We start from the raw sequence: 16,029 nt of genomic DNA on the forward strand, positions 1-16,029 counted from the left end.
GATCATATGAGCCACAAAATATACAAAGAAATCAATGCAGACTATGACTTTTTCAACTGATAAATACATTGAATATGTAAATCTAAACTTCTGACTTGATTTTGATGAAAAATATGTTGGATAAATATTTTCATCCAAAGGACCCTCATTGGAAGAATGGTGACTGGAAATTGCACTTTTTTTCACATTCTATACCCCCCCCCCTCAGTCCCGTAATAATGCTCCGTTTTTTAATTCCTAATTAGTGGGCCTAAACGCACCAATTATATATAGAAAAGTATAACCCCTTTAGCCCTTTATTTAGGACAGCCCTTTTTATCTGGGTGTTGCTGCATCCATAATTTGTCACTCTTTCTCTGATTCCAATAAAACTAATATAATCATTTCGTTGACTATGTATTTATGCTTAAGTAGGTCACCACGTTTACTTCCTAATTTACTTCTAATGTGACGTGAAGTTTGTTTTTTAATTTTTGTTTCCAAAACAAATTTTCGTATTATCTGTTATTTTGGAACGCAGTAAAAGTAATAACATTTTTGCTAATAACTGAAAGCACTAGGGACTCACTCTAATTACCTTTATGTTACATATCCAGAGACAGACATGATTTTCAAAGTTCATCGTTATTTTATTCCCGGGGCTATTGTATTGAAAGTTCACAATTTAAGATTTCGCAAATTGAAGACGTATAACTGTCTATTTAGTAAGTCTGTTTAGTTTCCTCCGTCATTGAGAAGATACATCTTCAAGGTCTTAGGCAAAGGAAGGGCACTCACTGCTGTTGATTGTATAGACCGAAGAATAGCTTGCCGACATAAATCTTGAAGACTTGGAACTGTGAAAAGAAAAACAACGCTTTAAACCATTTTTTAAAAGGTTATTGGCATGGAAACAAAGAACAAAAAAGACAAAAGAAACGACAATTGAAGTTGCATTTGAGTATGAAATTCTAACATATCATGGTTGCAGCAGTGGCTGACCCCTAGTAAAGAGCGAACCACAGCCCATAGTAAGCAAGCGTTTAAAAATGCGTATTGAAAAAAACTTGCCTAGTGAAAAAAGATTGCTGTCTGACAATGATTCAGAAATGGTAACTATTATTTCCATTCGTCTTAAAAGTAGAAGTTTATACCGAAAAGAAATTTATAGTGATTTCAAAAGAAAGCCTGAAACACCTCGAAAATGGCGTCAGATCAAAATGAAAATTGCACCATTGGAGTTAGTATGGTCAAAAACCTTGAATAGGGAAATTATAGTCCCCCTCCTTGAACAATAAGGAAAATCATTTCATTGCATGGCACTGATCTGTTCCCCTTTTTTCCATACCTAGCGGGTTACCAGAACATCACAGAAAGACGCTTGAACGCTCATTCAACAGCTACTTTTTCACATTTACGTGCTTTTTATAAATTACGCCATCTCCGAGTGTCATATGGCGCCAACAATGGCACTTTTTGTGTCGTTTCCCAAGGTGTGTGGCTAGCGGGCTACCAGAATATCGTAGACAGATTTTTAATAGCTTAGGTTATTCATATCTAAGTTCTTCCTAAAAATTGCACCATCTGCAAGTTCCAAATGGCACTAAAATTAGCACTTTTGCTGCCATGCCTCAAGTGGAAAAGCTAGGGCTAGTGGGCTACCAAAACTTTTTAGAGTGTTGTTTAATCGCTCATTTGAATAATACCGCTAATATCTATGTACTTTTTTTTTATTAATTCTGCCATAAATAAGTGTGATATAGCACTGCAAACAAAACTTTTGGTGCCACTTCATAAGTGGAAATGCTGGAAGTATAAAACGGTATAATTGTAATAAACCCTAAACTAGAGGCTTGCAAGAACACTTCCCTTATGTTCCCTCCAGGTCCCCTTAATAAGCAAGGCATCAAGGTCCTACAAACACCAACATATTAAATTAGATTGCTAGGGGCATGGTTCTATCAGAAGAGCACTGGACTTCAAATTAGAGTGTCTTATGTTCGACTCCTGCTTGTTTTTCTGTTTTGTTTTTTCAATCACGTTTTGTCGCGTCTATATGATTACTTTTCAGATAATTCGCTATTTTTGCAAATCTGATGCTCTCATTTTTTAAAGCATGTCCCGGGAAGGTATTTTGTCAAACATTTTGATTGAAAAGGGAATAGAGGTTATGCAGCATATGGATTACAACGACATTCTTAGTAGATTACTAAATCCATGCTCCAATGAATGGAGTAATTTTGTCAAAATCTTCGGGGGGGGAGGAGGAGCAAAGTTGGAGCCAATTTTCCGAAATCAAGGGGAAATGACCGAGGAAACTGAAAAGCGAGCCATATAGTAATAAAAAAGAAAAGTTGTATTAAAAGAAACTGACCCGTTTCTGTGTATGCTTGAATTATGCAGGCTTATCTTACTTTTGACAAAATTTATGGAAAAACTTGATTTCAGCTTGGGGCGGGGGGGGGATCAAACTGGGTTCGCGGGGGGTGGGAGTTAACTGAGGTTTGGGAGGGGCAGTTGTTTCTCTCTGCTCCATACAAAATTATACCCCTGAACCCAACCCCTTGCCACTTAGGGGCTGTAGAAGTGTAGGCATGTGGCCCTGGAACAATTCAAAGTCGTATATTAAACGATGAATTACTTATTGTTATACTTATATGTTCAAATTATTACTAGAACTTTTAACTTCCGTTAGAATGAGCCTCTCGCGACATTCTAGGACCGCTGGGTCGATACGATCACCCCTGGGGAAAAGAAAAAAAAACAACAAATAAACACGCATCCGTGATCTGTCTCCTGGCAAAAATACAAAATTCTACATTTTTGTAGACAGGAGCTTCAAATTTCTATAGTAGGGATCTCTGATACTCTGAGTCTCATGATGTGATTTTCGTTAAGATTCTTTGACCTTTAGGGGGTGTTTCCCCCAATCTTCTAAAACAAGGCAAATTTTCTCAGGCTCGTAACTTTTGATGAGTAAAAACAAACTTGATGAAACTTATATATTTAGGATCAGCGTAAAAATTCGATTCTTTTGATATAACTACTGGTATCAAAATTCCATTTTTTAGAGTTTCGGTTACTATTGAGCCGGGTCGCTCCTTACTATAGTTCGTTACAACGAATTGTTTGAAAAACAATCAGAGATTAAATTTTGTTTAAAATAAGTTTTTCAGCTGAAAGTAAGGAGTAACTTTAAAACTTAAAACGAACGGAAATAATTCTTCCGTACATGACATGGCTGCCTGACTCCATCCGCAAAAATGATGATTGCAGTGGTGCTTTTACATTAAATTTAAATAAAAACAAGCACACATTTTTGAATAAAAAAATCTTTGGTGCTGTTAGGGGCCAGACATCGGCGTTTACAGAAGGAAAGGGATCTATTCCCCTAAGCACCCTGACTAAGAAAAACGTTAGTGCAATAAATTTAGTAGTCAACAATTAATAGCAGATTAATACCAACTAGTAAGTTATGACTCTTTAGACTGCTCTTAAATACATTATAATAAAGTCTTAAGTTATATTACCTATTTTAAAACGGAAAAGAACTTACTTGAGGAGAACCTTCTTCTTTATGGTCCTGTTATCTAAATAAGTACTTATATCTAATTTTACTAAACAAAAACAATGCGACAATGCGAAAATAATGCGACAGGATATATCCTGTCGCATTGCGAAAGAATTTTATATCCTGCGACAGGATATATCCTAAAAAATAATGCGACAGGATATATCGTCGCTGTTACGCCTTAAGGTCCTATCTGTCAATTTCAAACATCTGAAGTAATTACCAAAAAGCATTGGCTAAGTTGTTCTCAAGAGGAGGGTCAGGTGGATAACTGAAATTAAGAAAATTGAACTTTGATTGAACATAAATTGCGCTGCTGATCCTCCCGTCGAATGCAACTCAGCAACGATTTTTGACAATGATTTAAGAAGTTTAAAATTGTCGCATACGGCATTTAAGCGTAACAATAACGACATCTTCTTACTGTAAATGAAGAGAACATACTCTGTCCATTTCTGAGGGACACCATTCAAGGCGTATCGATTTGTTTTATTTTTAAGATGTTCAGTAAGACCTAGATATCCCATGGAAAAAAAAAACAGTTAACAATAGCGATCTTCTATGAAGCCTGAACAAGAAAAAAAGGTCTTAATAGATCAATTTTCTTGTGTGAGCGTAATTTAGTTTAAGAAGTAGACTCAACTTAAAGCATTGAATTTCATCAATAGAAAACAGGTATTAGTTAAATTTGACAAAAAACACAAGTGAGAAAAGCATCTTGAGTATTTTTACTGAATATTCGACCAAACAATATACTAAATACGGGAATATCAAAGATCTAGACTTCAGATTCGAAAGTGACACCGAAAAAGCACTACTCTATATTAACGCATTAGAGATTCACTCTTGTTCCGACACTAATTTGAAAAAAAAAATTCCGAAATTAAAATTTTCAAAGGGAAATAAATAGCCATATTAAAGCCCAAGACGTGCAGAAATAATATCCTACAATAATTAAAACTTAAAAAACAAACAAAAAAGAAACTAAACAATCACATGAAATAGAAAGATAATACACAGCTACAGATAAATAAACGAATCTTAAAGCGAATAAGAATTAAAATGAATAGCTGAATCAAACTTAAAACGAACACAAATTACCACAAACATAACTTTTATTGTCTTTGAGGTCACCTTATTTTTATCTACATGCTCTCTAATTCTAAGTCAATCTGAGAAAAGAAAACGATTGACTCAATTTCAGGTGTCGGATATACATAGATACAACCGACCCTCAAAAAATTTAGTTTTCGTTCAGGCCTATCGGACCCTGTCTCCAGTGGCGTCGTTGGGGGGGGGCAGCTGACCCCCTAATAATTTGGTGAAAAATTACTAACAAAAAATTAGTAACTTTTTATTAAAAATTAGAAAAATTAGTAACTACAAAACTGTTGCTCGGTTAAACTGTTGCTCGATTTAAGTTTCAACTTCGGTCTTTACTTTCGGTCTTTACTCCTGATAAGCCCTTGTGTTGGGTTGTTGCCTCTGAATTATTTGTCTTTTTTTTACTGTTTTTAATATTTGGTAAATGACGACTTATACTTACGACACGACTGCCTGTCCATGGATTACTCTTTATGGTTGATTGTGTATGGCTATGCTGTTTGACCTATGTAATTGTATGGATGAGTAGGGTTAAGGCCTCATTCAAGTACAGATCTATATTAATTACTACTGTAGGAAAACAGTCTTCCTTTTCTCCTTCTGTCTTCTTTCTTTTTTTCTTTTTTTTATGTGTTTGTGCTGTTGCATTGGTGATTTCTTTTTTCATTATATATATATATTTTTAATTAGTCCATCCTTATTTTTAATATAAAAAAAGACACGAAAAGCAGGAGTTGATAACACTTGCTGATATGTTCCACATTAGTATTTATACAGATATACCGCCTTCAAAGTCTTATCATCAAGTAAATAGGTAAACCTAGTTAATGGAAAAAATGCGAAAATGTACTATAGTTCCTATGTCACTGGAAAACAAAAAATCATTGAAGACGATAGTTTTTTTTTTTTTTTTTCATTGAAGAACATGAAAAAATCATCCAAAATGAAGATAAAACTTAGTGCTTTTTATAACAGTATTCCTACTGTCGTAACTATCTTTAAATACGTATGGTTGTGATTTAGTCATACAAGTTAGTAGAGGGGATGGGCCAGCTCCAGGAATTATTTAATTGCTTTAATTTTCTACTCCAAATATTTAAATCAGAACTCCAATATAGCTCCAAATTCTCTTATTTGTAATTAAAACGCCTAGTGAGCGCTGATAACATCACATTCCTTGCGTTTCGGATTAACGTACTACCCAAGAAATGTTTGAACTGCCTCTATGTACAAGACCAAGCTGACTTCTTGTTATTTTCACTTTTCTAAATATTTTTCAAACGATCTCCAAAAATGAATTGATATAAATGTGCTGAGGATTATTACTGTTACTAGTCGTATTTCACGTAACGCCAGCGCTATTTCTGTAACATTTATCTCTGCATCAGCATTCTGAACGAAATGTATGCTGCAAGCAGGATTAAGTGAATCAAAACAAAATATGTATGTTTTTTAAAAAAAGCTATTTAAAAAAAAAAGCTATTTTTTCTTGTTGTTCAATAAGGAGGGTTGCAATTTTCCTGTTCAAGGTTTGAAAAAGGCTAATTTAAAGGGTGTACTTTTCGATTTGCTAAGACGTGATTTTCAAATCATCTGCAACTGAATGACGCGGTGCATGGGGCTGTTGGAGTAGTACGTAGTTCAACTTCAAGATTTTGTCTTCAATGATGTGTAGGGGAGTTGAAAGAAATGAACGGGGGATATGCACTTTAATATTCAATGGCCCGTGTCCATTGACTATCCGGAGGTGGACTCCCTTTTGCCCTCCCCCCCATAAATGCTGGAGCTACGCCACTGCCTGTCTCCATGCCTTGTAAATTGCAAACCTATCAGAGACGAAACTTGGAAAAAGCACAGGGATCTAGTCGCAGCAAAAGTTGCAAGAGGGTTGGGAGGGATAAATAGATTGAAAAAAGTTTTACCGCTATCGGCACTTTTAACTTTCTACCAATTTTTTACTTTTACCATTTTTTACAGTTTTAACATTGTGAGCCCGTACATTTCTTATGGTTGAGTCATTTGGTCAAGTAATTTTTATACGAGTTTCTGAAGAGTGCAAATTTAACAGAATAAAGCGCCTCGTTTGTTGGGTAATTATGCAGAGAACGCCAATGACACATTGTCTTGTTTTAAGCGATTGAGAGTACCTAATGTTGAATAAGTTTGATATTTCCAAGCTGCAATTTTCGCTTATCAATGTTGGAATAATGTATGCCCTTCAGTTTTTAGTCAGTCTCTTCGTTTTAATAGTACCCTCAACGCATATGAAACGATGGATGTAGATAATTTTATACTCGAATATCGAGACACCAAACATTCCGGCTTTACGATCCGTTATTTAACTCTGGTTATTTGGAATGGTTTAGCAACTAGCATTACGAAGGCTGAACACACTGGCTTGTTCAAAAAAAGATTGAATAATTGTTTTTTAAGTGAAAAAATATAGTGAATTCATTTGTTTATGAATTTAAGTTTTTTTAGGGGAGGATTTAATTTATTTAGATTTTTTCAGTTTTCTTCTTTTTTTGAACAAGATATGATGAGAGAGAGTATTTTTTTGCTTTTTAATTGATTGAGTAATTGGGTGAGAGGCAAAGGGCAGCCGTCTGTTATCAGATGCATTGTGCTTTCCCTGGGCGGTTGTTCTATTTAAAGTTTATTGCATGAGTTCCATAAATAAGATAGTCAATAGAAAAAAAATTGGCCCGTTTTGGGGCGTCAAAATTAACGCAGCCAAAACTAATTTTGAGTATAAGGGTTCACTTAGACAAGAAACTTATGAATGACATTTTGACGTGTGATTGGATAGACGAAATATGAGGTTCCGTTTTTGTGCATACCGAGTTTCTTGGTCGAGAATGATCAAAAATATTGAAAGGCAAGTGACTGGACAGAAAGAAAATATCACGAGTCTTAGGTGATCAGAAAAAAAGTTTTGGGCCCATTCTCGCGCGATATAGTTTATATCCGATGTAGGCGGTATAACCTGGTAACAATGTTACTCAGTAGTTGTCATGGTTTAGTGAAATTTGTCGACAGATTTTGTCAAAGAACACCAATGCTTCCACTATCTCAGAATTTTTGGATATTTCTCTGAAAATCTGTAGCTTCCCGAAAAAAAAATAGGTTTTCCGAAACCCAACATCTCCCCGAAAATCACTTTTCACCGAGGATTGCTACCCTAATGATTTGTCACTAGTGAATATTCACCGTTAGTGACTATCACTTTTACTTTACTTAAAATAATTTTTTCTCACTACTTTCCAACGTCTTCGTCTGAATTATTTACTACCCATTAGCAACTAGGCAGAGATCATTGAACTATAGACCTTCCTTCCTGTGTTAGTAAAAGCATCGTGTTCATAAGGTTATACCACTTCATCAGATGTTACTCTCGTAAGTTGTGGTAAAGAATTTTAATTGAAAAAGTTTCTGTTCAGTTGAATTGTAAACATCGATAGAAAGAGGGTTATTTGGTGGACAGCTGGATTGTGAATTTTAAGTTTGCTTCCTTTTGCTATTCTGTTTAATTTTTAAAAGTCTGAAAATATACGGGGTTTCAGTTTGAGGACGAAAATCATCCTATAATAACAAAGGTATATTTTCAATGACCATTATAAAACCAAAGCATGGTACCAATGCATGAAGGGAGGGGTGATCTCATCAAAAATCTGGAACAATTTTCATTACTGAGCTATGAATTAGAAGAACATACGACTCGATGTCCTTTTCATTCTCTTCCCGAATATAGCCTAATAGTTGTTTTGCTTGATTACTAAATAAACCATTGAACGTGATACCTTTTTGTCTCATTGTTGGCTATAGAAAAGGGTTTTTATTTTACTCAATGTCAAGCCCAAAATATTTAAGAAAACCCTAAACACTTGAAATCATATTTCATAGTGATCGACAAATAAAGAATTCGAATTGATATTCGTGAATCCAGTCCATTTTGATGGACTTTGTCTTAAGGAGCACAGGAGAGGATATTGGAGACCACGGAATCAAATGGAGAGGAAACACGCTCCTGGGTTTAGATTACGTTGATGATTTAAGCATATTAGATCAAAGAGCGAATAAAATGGAATGAATTGTTAGAGGTTTTGCGAGTTCAGGGTGCTAGATCAGGTTCAAAATTAATGTTAAGAAGACAAAGTCACTACGGCTAGGAATAAGTGAAGATGAAAAGGTGACATTGGGCAACGAAAAGATTGATCAGGTGGGCAGCTTCAATTACCTTGGTAGTATTATTAGTAAAGACGGTTGGAGCAGTGAAGATATTAAAAGTAGAATAGCTAAGGCTCAGGGTGTTTTTTTTTTTCACAGTTAAAAAAGTTTGGAAAAATAGAAAGATGAGTCTGCAAGCCAAGACTAGAAGATTGGAAGCTACAGTGTTGACGGTTGTCAAGTATGCTCTGAAGCATGGGCGCTCCGAAAAGCGGATGAAGATTTGCTAGATGTTTTGCAGAGAAATTGCCTACGGATTGTTCTGGGTACCCAGGTGACTGACCGTATTTCGAATAGTAGGCTCTACGAAAAATGTGGTTCAATCCCACTTTCTAGGGCTATAATGAAAGGAAGGTTGAGATGGCTAGGGCACGTTCTGCAGATGATAGATTGCCAGAGATTGTCCTTTTTGGCCAACCGTCTCGGGTTAAACAGAAAGCAGGTCTTAAAGGAAATGGGAACTCTCTGGGAGGGGATAAAGCGGGAGGTTTTGAATAGATTGGGATGAAGGAGGAGCGTGAGTAGCTGTGTTGGCCTCATTCTGCTTGGTGCTGCAGAGAGTTATTAGTAGTAGTAATCCAGTCATAGCAGAACCTTCAGTAAGGATATTTTATCATGTTTGTAACGTATAAATAAGAATTACTAAAAATTTAGCTTGAATGAATCCTATTTACTTTTTATTTTATTAGAAAGAAACAGCCCGCATTACTATGACATGATTCTTCATTCGACAAGAAAAACATACAAAAAAAAACTTACAGTACGATATTTGAACCACACCAATTGCTTTAGTTGTTCCATATACATCGAACACAGCATAAATAGGTCCATCTTGATAAGGTATTTCACCAGATAAGGGTCCATCATAGAGTGTTTCAGCAGTACAGTATCTCAAATCTCGCCCATTTACACTGATTTTCATTTCGGCAGTGTGATCATTACACGGAACAAAACGGACTCCCAAATAACCTCCAACTTCAGTAGGTAGTGTGCTTTCAGTGAAACTGCTAAAAAAAATAAGTTAAATTTTAATAAAACAGGACTGAAGATACTAAAACGACCTATTGAAGGAAAAAACCTAAAATGACAACTAATAGCCAAGAACCCGATGAGTTAATCAAATCCCCAGGCAAAATTTCAATTTCAGTTGATTGAATCTTAGTTTCTCACACAAAGATTTATTCAGACGATTAGATCAACCAAAGATTTATTTCACCTCATAGCTTCATGACAATTAGTGGCATCAAAAAGATATTATACAGAGGCATACAAAATGCTATTAAGGTAAAAAAGATAAAGGATACGGGATTAGACTTTACAGTCCCTACCAACGGTGCTGATATCCGTTTCTTGGCCCTTCAGCCAGGAAGTGCAACGGGGGGTTGGGGGCCAACCATCCTGTGCTTTCGCGCACCCTTCTTGTTTACCTTCCCCAGATTTCTCCAGGTACCCATTTAGAGGTGGGTCGACTCTGGCTAAGCTTACAGAGTCGCGCCACTGACTCCCGTCCCAAACTAAACAATTGGGTACACTGGGATTCGAACCTGTGTCCTCTCGGACAAAGGATCCTGAATCCAGCGCCATAAAATTCCTCTCCAAAGTCTTTATAAATAGTAAATTAACTGTATACTCTGCATTACAAAACTATTTGTAATATATATGAAAATCCATATCAAATAGCAGAACAGTTCCATGATGTTAGTCAACAGAGGCGAAGGCAAGAGTGGAATTTGTATTGTTATTAAAGTGGACATTCACAATAGTTCTCAGTTTTGAAATCAATAAAAAAAACCTACAATCAAAATTTTTGGCAAATTTTGTGCACTAAGTCCTAAAAAATGAAAATCAATCTCATACATTATAATGTCATTAGTTGAACTTTTAATCTCCATTAGTCTTCAAAAACGGAGATCGCCAAATTCCATTTGCCCGGAGTGATATTTATAAAAGTCAATCGAGTCTTTGAGCACTTCAAAGAAGGACTGAACCTGGAATGCAAAGTAATTTCTAAGACGCTACAAAAAGTACTATCCTGCTTTTAGGACAATGTTTAAGTTTGCTTGCATTCTTTTTTGACATAAAAGGTCAATAAAACTATTGACATGAAAAAATTTGACAAAACATGTATGAACATATTTCACCTGACCATATTTGTTAAGCTGCTGTGCAACTTTGACAGAGCACATATCCAAGTTCTTCCACGTTGAACTAAGTTTGGCATTGCAAATTGTGGCAGTGAAGAAATTGTAGAAGGGTCAATTTGTGTAAGTCCGATTCTCAAGTGACCACTCCATCCTCTTTCAGTTTGAAGTATTTGTACAACAAATTGCTCATTTGGCAACAATGGATTACTGCTAAATACTATTGCGTCTGCAAAACTAGAAGATCTAGTGGCAACTGTCCGACTCTCATCAATTGAAATATTCTTCCCATGCTGCAAGTGGAACCTTTTCATCTTTGAATCCATGACTATTGTTTTTCTAAAAAGAAAGAATAGCAAAATTGGATAAAAGTTGCAAAGCAAGGTCCCAGAAAGTTATATTTATACTATTAACAAGAGCACAGAGACTTTCAATAGCCTATAATTCATAGCTTAGAAAAAAATTCAAAACAGAATATAGTACCAAAGTTAAAAAAAAATCAACAGTCAATAAACAATACTTAAAATTTGTATAAAGAAAAATACAAAAGAGCATAAAAACAACTCATAGGAAAGGTTTTGAGAATATTCACTAAGATAAAGAAGAGAAAGAACAGGCAATAGATTTCCCTTGTGACCAAAAGAACAAAAACCCAAATAACCAAGTACTAGTGATGAGCTTCCCCAGCTGCATTGAAATTAGCTTAAAATTTCATCTGCCTCCTAGGAACTATTTTTGAAAGCTTATCTAGAAAATCTTTTAGACCCAGAAACTTTGCAATTAGAAACAAGTACAACAGTGAGAAATGTGATCTTTTTTACTTTACCCTGTGCAAATTAAAATGAAAAACAGAGTAGATAGATAGATAAATGTTTATTTATAAAAAGAATTAAACCATATAAACAAACAGCACAAATGCCTAATGGCATACTTAAGCGCGTGGTATATCACAAAAAAAAAAAACACAAACCAAAGAAATAACCGTCATTAATTCGGCTTAAACTAATGTGCACTTTTTAAGGAAATCAAACTTCAACACTCACAACGAAAAATATTATGGGAGACTAGCAACATGATTTCTTAATAACTTCAGAAATGTATTTTTTATCATTACAATTTCTCACGGCTATTGAGATTAAATTCCAAACTTTTGGGCCAATATGACGCACACTAAATCCCGCTCGCACTTTTGGCCTAATTTCAAAAGAGAAATCAGAACTATGAGATGTTGGGTAATTGTGGAATTGTGAATTTGTCGGGAATAATCTTGGGAAATTTAGTGAAAGTTGTCCAAAGACATAATTGTGGCAAATATTAGAAATGGCAATAAAATGATGTTGATGAACAGAGAAGAAACCAGAAGATCCATAAAGATGGCTAACTGAGGATCTATTATTAACATTAAAAATTCATCTAAGTAACAATAAAAAAAATCTTATTAGAGAATAAGATTAAGAATTAATGAGCACTACAATAAGCTAAAACAAGAATAGCTGCTTTATATCACAGAGTTGTACATCGAGTTGTATGTACTTTGCAGCCACAAAATATTTCGTCTACAAAGACAGAGCAGATAAATTTTCTGCTTTTACGAGTTTTTGTCCTAGGATCAAGACAGTTTTAGGAAGACGTCATCCATTGCAACATTGATAGCAAAGTTTTAAATCTGCTAAAATAAATCTCCTTTTCTAGAGTTTTTTTTTAATATTATTAAAATTGTCATAACAGTCCTACACTTACAGAGAAATAGAAGGACTTATACAGTCCTACATAAAAATTTCATAACGAAAGTTTGACAAAAATGCATAAAAAAAAATACAAGGATGACCATAAGTTGGATTAAAGACACATTTTTTTCATCAAGCATGCAGATGGAGTCCCATAAAAGTAGACAGCAGATTTCCCTGTAAGTTTATCAGTTGTAGTTGTAGAAAGATTTATTTTAAATGAGACAATTAACTTCTTGTATTCTGCTGTTTATCCGTTTCTATAATCTGTCTTCACTAATTTCGGGTACATAATTTTATGACTAGAACAAAGAATCCAATTTCTGAATCCTTATGCATCTAGAATTAGTAAGTATCATATCTTAGCATTTTGTGAACAAGTTTTTTGTATATGTATTTATCTTTATTTTTATCAAGCGATACAAACTGTTAATAGTAAAAAGGAGGAGGAATAAGTCAAAGCCTTAACAATTTTGTTAATTGAGATTTCACAATCAAATAGCACAAAGGTCCCCTTGTTTTACTATGGGTTTATTAACAAAACAAAAAACAATAAATGTCACATAATTAAAAACATCTCAATCCATTCCTGGGTGCCTAGAGCCACAATATTTACATTTTAAAATATAAATACTCAGATTGGCCATCACTCCTACTCTTAGAACACAATCAGGGTCATTACTAGCCAAAATGTCCAGAGGACGGAGAAAGAGATTTTACCGACTAGCAGGCCATTTTTACTGACTATTTTTGTCAAAAATTAGCATAATGTCCCTTTCAAATACAATACATAAAAATCACTGCATTTACTAAGCAAGATCCAGATTTTCTTACACATCATTTCACTATTTTAATGCTGTTTATTTAACCAAATGGCAAATTGTGGCACCATCTGTAAAATCATGGCAGGAGTTGGTAAAACTGCTGCGTTTACTGACCAAGTTCGAAATTTTTGTAGATGACATGTCAGTATTTTCATGGTTTCTATTGAACCAAACACAGAATTTTAGCAGCATCAAAACAATTGGAACGTGAAGCACCCCGATTTTACCAACTTCTTTTTTTAAACATTGAGAGTGACTAAAAACATTGGGGGGGAGGGGCGTCCCCTTCCCCTCTCCCTATATGTGATGGGCCTGACACAATTATACATCCCATAAACAAAAAAAATTAACAAGGGGAAACCAACCCATGATAAAAAAATAAAGAAAGAAAAAGAAAACATTAGCTATTTTTGTAATGCTAGCAAATGATCTTTTACTCTTTTTAAGTGACACAAGGGACCTTTTTACCTCTCAGCTCCACTAGGGTCAAAAACCATGTCCATGGACATATTATATTTGGAGCTAAATCTGATCACACAGATGGATGATGGGTATGTGCAAGTTTGAAGATGAAGGGGTATTCTGATTATGCTGGTCAGAAATAGGTTGAAATATTGTCTTAAATGAAGATGGCAGTTCACCAGACAGAAACTTATAAACAGAAGTCAAACAGGATAGTTGATGTAGTGATTCCACTAATTAGTACTCCTTATTTTCTTCAAATTAATATCAGACTATGTTGTGGATCAAATTCAGGTTCCACAAGTGAGATTTAAAAGTCAATTGAAAAATCATAGCACAATACTTCAAACTGGGTTTTGTAAGAGCATGTTACTGGAGGACTTGTATTTTCTGAAATAGCTTCCAGGATAGCTTCAGCTTAACTACAAGTTTTCATCAAGGAGGATCGCCAGATATTCTGCAAAGTGCTTGTTTGGACAACTTATCACCCTTCTGTAGGTTTGGATACTGCATATCTGTGGATGAATATCCCTGAACTGGGAAATCAGTAAACCACATGATTATTCAACATTAATAACAAGTCAGTTAGCATCCATCCAGAGATACACCTCCTCCAGAACGTTCCTCAGCTTGGACATGACCATTGTCTTGCCTGTTTCTCAGCATCCAAGCATGGCATCATCAGCAAAGCCAGAAGATTATTTTCCTCATCTTTGGGTTGGAAAGAATTTTCACCATAACAAAGATTACAGCTGCAGAGATTTTTGTGTGCTATGTCTAGTACTCAATATAAGTTGTTAACATGGATCAGGAACAGCAGGGGTCCTAATATTGAGCCCTGAGGGACACCACAGTTGACAATTACATCATTTTCATGGTCTTTTCCCATATAAATCCTGAGGTCCTTCAGATAAAATCCAAGCCAATCCAAAGCAATGCCTCTCATTCTTATACGTTCTAATTTCCTGAGAAAGATTGAATGCTGGAATACTATCAAAAGCTTTTCTGATATCAAAAAGAGCTGCTACAGGTAGTAGACTCAGAATCCAGATATTTATTTATCCATAAGTTCAATCCAAATAGCACATCTTTGGTGGAGTGCCCTTGTCTGAACCCAAACTGGCGGTTAGTTAGGAACCATTTCTTCTCAAGAAATAAGAGCAGTTACTATAGCAAAAGTTTTTCAAAAACTTTTGAAAACTGAAATAATGGAAATACATCTTTAATTAACTAGATCTACTCAAGAACATCCTTTAGTCGTTGAATTATTCTATCTTTTATTAGTAGTTCTGGGAAAGTATCCTTTTGCAAGGACACATTCATTAAGCAAGAAAGAGGTTCTAGGATTGACAGGGCAACTGCTTTTAGCATTTCAGTGTGTACTTGGTTGAACGCAGAAGCCAAATTGCCTCTTAAATTTCGTGTGAATAGCAAAATTTCAGAAGGATAGACAAGTGCAAATGCTGATTTAGTGCATGCTGAACCAATGTAATCCTTAAAACCCTTTGCAGGATTTCCCACTGAATCTGCTAGCTTATTGCCCACCTCCACAAAAAAGGCCCCCAAAGCATTTGCAACGTTTCCTGGTCCCAATACAGTTACCCCATTTACAATTAGCGTCAATGAGAGCTCAGGCAGGGATCTGCAGGGGTGTAGTATGGAATTAACAACTTTCCATACTTTTTGAGAATTTGTTCCACTTTCAGCTATTTTCCTGTTAATATAACTTCGCTTTATGTAAAATTGCTCAAAGGCATTTTTTTTAGATTTCTCAAGTGTCTTCACTACTTTTGTGGTAAAATTCTAGTGTACCTACTGAAATGGAATGATTATTTTGTTTACTCAAGAAGTTTCGTTTATGTTTATTTTTATGTTCTAGCTGACTGGGTCTAATATATGTACCTACTAACTGATGTATCACTAGCCAAACGAAGAGTTTATTGCATAGTGTCAGAAGCAGAAGTTCAGAAATCAGCATGGATAGCACACTAGCC

At 35.2% G+C, this 16,029-nt stretch overlaps 1 protein-coding gene across 2 annotated transcripts in view; it reads right to left on the reverse strand.

The window, feature by feature from the left end:
* Positions 1 to 16,029, reverse strand: part of LOC136028110 (neuralized-like protein 2) — a 40,084-nt gene that overhangs the window by 17,558 nt on the left and 6,497 nt on the right. Inside the window, exons 2-4 of one of the 2 annotated variants that reach the window (XM_065705742.1) lie at positions 11,023 to 11,361; positions 9,641 to 9,888; positions 578 to 836 (exon numbers count right to left, since the gene is read on the reverse strand). In XM_065705742.1, the coding sequence (XP_065561814.1) occupies positions 715 to 836; positions 9,641 to 9,888; positions 11,023 to 11,348 (696 nt within the window). In that variant the 5' untranslated portion in view covers positions 11,349 to 11,361 and the 3' untranslated portion in view covers positions 578 to 714. Of the gene's footprint in view, positions 1 to 577; positions 837 to 9,640; positions 9,889 to 11,022; positions 11,362 to 16,029 lie in introns of those variants that run through there. The other variant, XM_065705743.1, reaches the window with a different exon arrangement.

Source organism: Artemia franciscana, chromosome 6, assembly GCF_032884065.1.
Source record: "Artemia franciscana chromosome 6, ASM3288406v1, whole genome shotgun sequence".
NCBI lineage: Eukaryota > Metazoa > Arthropoda > Branchiopoda > Anostraca > Artemiidae > Artemia > Artemia franciscana.